Source organism: Juglans regia, unplaced genomic scaffold, assembly GCF_001411555.2.
Source record: "Juglans regia cultivar Chandler unplaced genomic scaffold, Walnut 2.0 Scaffold_680, whole genome shotgun sequence".
Taxonomy (NCBI): Eukaryota; Viridiplantae; Streptophyta; class Magnoliopsida; order Fagales; family Juglandaceae; genus Juglans; species Juglans regia.
Window position 1 is genome coordinate 35,178 of NW_023361665.1, and position 7,089 is coordinate 42,266.

Genomic DNA, 7,089 nt, shown 5'->3' on the forward strand with positions numbered 1-7,089 from the left:
TCCAACCGTATATTTTTAAAGCCCCTGTATATTTACTGATATAAAAGCATCATCTAGGATGCAGAAGTATTTCTTTTCCCAGCATACGAAAGCAAAACTGGAATCTAACCTAACCTGTGATATCAATGTCATTCAAGATCGTGTCATTTGTTTATTAATTTATTTAAATCTCTCAAGAAAAGCTTCAATTTCTCAAATTTAAACCTCTTGAGCAAAGCCTATACAGTCCACAAAGCATCATGTGCTCAAAAATGCCTTTCTGATACCGATTCTAAAAGCACTATAGTAAATTAAGACCTCAAGAACTTTTTACATTTCATGGTAAAGGTAAAAAGAACCCAGGGTGACAATGGCTAATCGCCCAGGCTCCCCAGTCCCGCCACATGTGCAGCAAACAGAATAACCTAAACACTTTCAAAGGGCCATACCCAGTCTTATCAAAACAAGGTCAGCATTGACTCTTAATATATTTCAACTGTTCAAATTTAGCCAGGTTTGTTTAGCAAAATCTCCCCATTCAGCGAGAAATTGCCGTTGCCATAGGCTGGACAATAGCATTGTGGTTGGGCCTACGGCGAGCTCTGGGAGGGCTGTTCTTACACGGGGCCGATAACATTCTTTTCCTCTTGTTTAGAGAGCCTTCACTCTGGTTTTCAGTAATGGCAGCAATAAATTTCTTGCGCCTCTCAGAGGAGTGCGCACACTTCGAAAGGTATCTCAAAGCTTCCTTGCTCTTTGAATCTTCTAGTTCTCTGTCCTTGTTCAACTGTTTCTTACCACTAACTCGCTTCTCCAATTTAAGATGATTGCGGGGAATCTGATACCTCACCTCTGGCAAAATCAACACCACCTCATTAATTAGTTCAAATGAACGATTTTATGGGAAAAGATGCATAAGAAGTTCTTTAAGGATCTAATCTGCCTTACCTGAAGATTCGAAGGAAACTTTATCTGGACTTGGAGATCCAGGCGGCGTTAGAGGATGAAAACCGTCATCTTTAATTTCATCAATCTTGCTGTTACTTACCCCAACAGTGGATGTGGTGCTCATTTTCTCATTGTATGAAGTCACATCACAAAATTTACTGTCCCCAAGTGGTGTTGAAGAGTTATCCATGAGTCTATCATCTTTAGAATCTTTGGACCCAAGTTCATCTTGGTTTAACAATTGTACAGTATTCCCAGTAGCTGCATCTCTAGCTCCATTGATCTCAACCCCTTCATCTCCTTTTTTACAGGAGACACTGGTATCACAATTATCAATGCAAGCCACACTAGGATACGAAGTACTAGCACCTTCCGCACTGTCTAGAACTGACTTAGGAGATGTATTCAATATGTTTGGATCCAAGCATGGCTTATGTGCATCTATTATACTTGAAAACCAGGGTGTACCCTGCCTTGCATAAAACAGAATGTAGGCCTCCTGAGATAGTACAAACTCTTCTTGTACACTAGTGACCTACAAGACATCCATCAAAAAATAAGTTTTTCAAATTTATTAGCTCTTATAATGTCTTAAAGTGAAGAGACCAATAAAAAAAGAAAAGAAATACTATATACAGTCCTATAATGTAAAAGCCCAAGCACTCACTCCCTTTGGGGAAAAAAAATATGAAAAAGTGGATTTTTTTTATCGGTGTGGGCCCCAAATTTGCCTATTTTTTTCAAAGTGCATAAAACTTGCTCACTCTAAGACGGTACAAATCATTTCCCATAAACATATTATTAGAGCCTCAACAAGCAATGGCTTGTATTGTAAATGTAAAGAACATATTGCACATTTTTAACATCAACATAGACAAAATAAGATATAAATAGAGCATAAATAATCCAACCACAAGGAGGTTAAGAATAAAGCTTCTAAATGAGGCTGTTCAGCTAATTTTATAATCTTACGAACCAGAAAAGGAAACACCTCCAAAATCTTTTAAGGGGGAAAAATCCATACCACAAACATCAGAAAAACTCATTATCATACTCAATATGTTTACAGAAGAAAAACTTCAACAATTCACAAAACAAAGAACATGATCCAAAATAATGACTTTCAAAATGCAAGATCATTCCCCTACTCTGGCTTTGTGCACAAAAATAGGTCAACTCTGTAATTTTGGCAAAAAAATATTCATGCTCATCGACTATATAAAAAGGCTATATTAGAATTACTACCTTTGAGTCATCCAAGCAGTACCATGTCTCTGGAGAGGACCGAATAAAGCAGAAGTAATGCCCAGAAGTAGATGAGAACCCAATATGTACAATAATTGCATACAGGTTATACTTCAGTTCCACCTATCAAAAACAAATGTTATACTTCAATTCCACCAGTCTGGAAGGAAACAAAGGCAAAATAAGCACTTCAGCAGTCACTTGATGCAGACCTAAGGAAAAACAGTCAACCAAATCCTTGTATTCAAATACAGCTATTGCATAAGCCATAAACGGACCCAAAAATTTCAAACCAAATTTGTATATACTTCAAAAAAAATTTCCAAAGTATTCAGTTCATAAACTATAACCAGCCTATCTCCAAATTAGGTGACAAGATTTTCCTTCTTTATTCTTTCATATCAACAATGACTGTCTACTCTCAAATTCATAAAATTATGTAAAACCCATTATCATATGTTAACAAATCTGGCAGCCTTCAGAGAACATATTTTAATCAAAATTGACAAATAATCTGCAACTCACACTGTTGTTTTGGCTTCCAGTGCTGTATGGCTGCAAATCCAACTCCAAAGGGAATTCCACATGCTTGTCAACTTTCTCAACAAATGGACCATCTGTCTTGAATCTTTTCAAGTGGAATGCAGCAACTGAAGGAGCCTGCTCCAGCATAAACTGCTTCTCCACCAACACTTCTTCCTTGCAGTTCTCACACATAAACTTTGCCCCTGAATCTTCAATCCTTTCCACCTTTGTAAAAGATTCAAGAGCACTTGGAAGGGTGTCCACATCTTCAATCTCCAAACTCAAGTCTATCAGAGGTTCGTATGTGTCAGAAGAGTGTCCACAATTACAGCATCGAAGCTGAAATTCAAACAATGACATTATTTTATTAACCCAACCAAAACAAGCAAAAAGGATCACCATGAATTCAGATAAATATTTAATGGTAGAAACTAACAAAGCAACTTTTCTGCTCATACCTTGCTAACAAGACGGCCACCAAAAACCTTCTCAACAAGGTTATTACCTTGTGATGATAGATCCTTTCCCTTCAAATCCAAGCAACATCTCTCAAGTTTATCTAAGAAGCACTGCAGAAATTCATGGGCATCTTCCTGCTGATATCTCCGGAAACAAGATGAAACATCTGATCGTTCACAGGTCAAGATCACAAAATCTTCCCAAAAGTGCCCTTTGAAATTAAAAAACATCTAGCACTTAAAATTGTGTATTGGATAGAGCATTTGATAAACAGAAGGTATAAACCGTATACAATGATCCAAACCATCTAGAGACCCATAAATCATAAAACCTTACAATTCCAAATTATGCTCAAATTCAGCATTATCAAATGAAGGATTGGACACCAAATTCATCTCAAATTCATCTCATTTAATCATTACAACTTTTCTAAATTTCCAAATAAAATATAATAAATAATTCAACTTTTTCAAATCATAAATAATATTAAAAAATAATATTCTAACAATATTTTATTCAACTTTCAACTTTAATCTCAACTCATCTCATCTCATCTCAACTTACTATCCAAACCTCTCCAATTGGCTATCATCTACAAATAAGAAAATCTCAAGAAACCATCCCACTCAAATAAGGGATATATTTGGAAGAGATTCAAAAGGATACAGTTCAAATTCTCAACAAGTTCCAAAGGAGTAAGAATCCCTCCAGAAGAAGCTAATGAACGTTCAACATGGGCACGTAGAGAACACAGAGCACAGAACCCTTCACTACCACCTGAGATTTTCAAACACAGATTTGAACAAAAGATACTAATTATAGGAGTAAATCACATCGGAGAACACACAGATAAATTAAAAATTGAAAAATCAATGTAAGTCATGATCTTACAGACACAGGGCATGGTATGATCGTAAGAACGAAGAGCCTGGACAAGTGGCACAGTATGCGTAAAGCATTGCAGCACGGCATTGATAAAGCATGTGTTGCCCAGATTTGCAAGCCCCGCCCCCTATGAAATAAGCAACTTCTTTTAGACAAAATTCAAAAACCCCAAATAATTTATAAATAAGCACTACACATACAAAGAAAAAATTCGTTAAAAACAAACAAAGAAACATATACACTAATCTTAACCGGTATTAAAGGGAATAAAACCTACCACCATGAAAGGCTTGGTTTCTTCGGAAGAAGACCATGTAGACCAGATGTCTCTGGAAGATGAAGACGAAGAAGACCAAGGGGCAGATGAAGGCCAAGAAGTTGTTGAGGGCGAGGAACAATATGAAGAAGACCAACGTGATGACGAATAATCCAATAAATTATTACCCAATAAGCGATTCGGCGAAGCGGGAAATGGGTCAACTGCTAGGGCTTCTTCATCTCCACGAATAGAGAAATTGGGATAATCATTAGTGATTTCTGCTTGCATAGGCATAGAAGAAGACCCATCGAGAGCATCCAGTTCATTCGCCGGTGAAGACCCATCTAGGGTTTCATTAATAGGAGTTAACATTGTAGAAGTCCCAGAAGGAATTCTTGGCGAAAGGACCAAAGACGGGTCATCTTGGGCTTTCTTACCTAAATTTGGAGAAGATCTATTTTGATCTGGTGCAGGGGCCAAAGAATGGTCGCATGGGCTTTCAGAAAGCGAAGATGGCGAAGAATCGTCAAGGGTTTCTTCAGAAACAAGCATTTTAGGAGGAAACGGTGAAGACCCATTAAGGATTTCTGGGGAAGCAATAGAATCTGAAGGAGCAGTGTTGATTTCTAAGATTCTTGCGACATTGGTTTCCATGGAAGATTTAATTCAGACGCTGTGTCTTGCGTGAGGGATATCTGTGAAGAAATGGGGACAATGAGAAACAGGGTTTTGAGGGGATTGAATTCTGAGGGGTCCAAAATTTGGTAGAAATTGTTTGGCTCCAAAAATTTGGGTTTTCGAAAACTGTTATAGGGCTTTTGAATTCAGAAGCGAGAGAGGGAAGGGTGAAATTTGGGTTTGAACTTTGAAATATGGTTTGGTGGCGTGGCGGATTATCGTCTCGACTCGAGGACTTTTTGAAAAAGGAGGGAAATCTGAGCTTGCTATTCTTTTTGGTATTTCCACCTTCCCACCAAATTTTTGGGACTTATTTTGGTTGGTAGTCATCCACATAAATTAATATTTCTTAGGCATATATAAATTTATTCAAGCAATTATAAATTTTATAGAGTTAACTCTCTTAGGTTTGTTTTGATAGTAAAGTCCTCTCAATTCATTTCATCTCAATATTCAAACATCACAGATATAAATATTTTTTAACTTCATATTTTTAATTTTTTTTTTATTTAATCATTACAATTTATCATATTTTCAAATAAAATACAAAAAACAATTCAATATTTTCAAATTACAAAACAAAAATTTTATTAAAAAAACTATATTCTAATAATATTTATACTTTATAATATTTTTATTCAACTTTTTAAGTTTTCTCTAATTTTTCAAAATCCCATCAAACATATTAATACAAATAATTTTCATTACTATTTTTGATAGCATTGGCAATAGATTCCCTAGTTCAAATTTAGCTAGAAATGCTATCACACATTGAATTATGTAATTGTTTGAGTAAACCATTAACATATCCAATTGTCATCTTTATTATTTTATCTAAACGTATTCTTATTTATAGTAATTTATGTTTTAATAATTATAGTCTTTATTTCAATCATTGAGATGCTATATTCAATCGAAGTGAATGAAACAATGATGATTTTTTAAGTGTTGCAAACACAGAAGAATATTCTCTAAAGTTGATTTTAGAAGTTATTACGATAATATCGATATTCTTACAAACCCAATGTCTTACGTATTATTTTTCAAATATTTTATAGAATTTCACTTGGGAGACTACTTATTCTTATATGGTCTATTTGAAATTCTTGAGAGCATGATCATTAGATGCAGCCTAATTTTAGAAAATAAAATCATAAAATTATATTCATTGAAATATAAAATAAATTATTACAGTGTCCAACAAATCTGATGGATACTGTAGCTGAAGTTAAAAAAAAAATTACAGTTAAAAAGTTGGCTAGTTTAACTGATATTTACATAATCTGGGGGTACTTTCGTGATTTATGGTTGAAATTATTCTTGCCAGACATTGTCCATGATTTAATGCTTTAGAGCATTCTCAAACACTTATGTATTATGAGTATTGGTATTTGCTTCATCAAAATTATCTCTAAAATTTGATAAAAAGTATATGATTTCTATAAATCTAAAATTTTCCTAATCATAACTCTACATTAAATTAGCCATTGAATTCATCAAAATAATAATATAATATTATTTTTTTAATAAAAATATTTTTATTTTTTTTTATATTTTACAATTATACTAATCATATGTTGATTAATAATTTAATTTGATTCTTACATTATTATTACAAGAAGGTTGGAGATTAAACGTGAATAATAAAGACATTTGGAGATAAAAAATAAATAAAAAATAAATTTGATGAATAAATAGTAGACTTTCAAATTTGAAAAAATCTATACATTTACTGTAGCTCAAAGTTTTACATTTATCTATTTGACTAATCCAATGCAGCCCTATTTTGATAAAATTCATTAAATTTTGCATTTGGCTAGGCTTTTGATGAAGCCAATGCTAATACTCTTATGTAAACATTTTTTTTTTATTTATATTTCATCTACTCGTTCATTTTCTTTTACTTTGATTTTCACTATTTAAGTAAATTCTTTTTTTTTTTGTTCATCATTTAAAACACATCTATTTCATTTTCTTCTAAAAAATATAGTGGAAATAATTTTTATCCAAAATTTTCATATTTTGATTTTATTTTTAATTTTTATTTGGCATATATATTTTTATTTTGTGTGTATAGAACTAAATTATATTACATTGTATATAAAAATATA

At 33.4% G+C, this 7,089-nt stretch overlaps 1 protein-coding gene across 1 annotated transcript; it reads right to left on the reverse strand.

Moving 5' to 3' along the window:
* Positions 1-298: 298 nt before the first annotated feature.
* Positions 299-5,196, reverse strand: LOC118346107 (ubiquitin carboxyl-terminal hydrolase 20-like). Its single transcript, XM_035687120.1, has 8 exons — positions 4,319-5,196; positions 4,048-4,168; positions 3,823-3,933; positions 3,156-3,322; positions 2,698-3,036; positions 2,173-2,295; positions 928-1,462; positions 299-831 (listed from the first exon to the last, which is right to left on the reverse strand). Exons 1-8 carry the CDS (start codon positions 4,952-4,954, stop codon positions 518-520), a joined length of 2,346 nt encoding a protein of 781 aa, XP_035543013.1. The 5' UTR covers positions 4,955-5,196; the 3' UTR covers positions 299-517.
* Positions 5,197-7,089: the final 1,893 nt, after the last annotated feature.

Bases quoted from the DNA above. Each gene is read 5' to 3' on its own strand.
- LOC118346107 (XM_035687120.1), bottom strand. From the start codon at position 4,954: ATGGAAACCAATGTCGCAAGAATCTTAGAAATCAACACTGCTCCTTCA. The intron at 4,169-4,318 runs GTAGGTTTTATT...CTTATTTCATAG, and splicing joins AAACCAAGCCTTTCATGGTG to GGGGCGGGGCTTGCAAATCT. The intron at 3,037-3,155 runs GTATGAGCAGAA...TTTGAATTTCAG, and splicing joins GTGGCCGTCTTGTTAGCAAG to CTTCGATGCTGTAATTGTGG.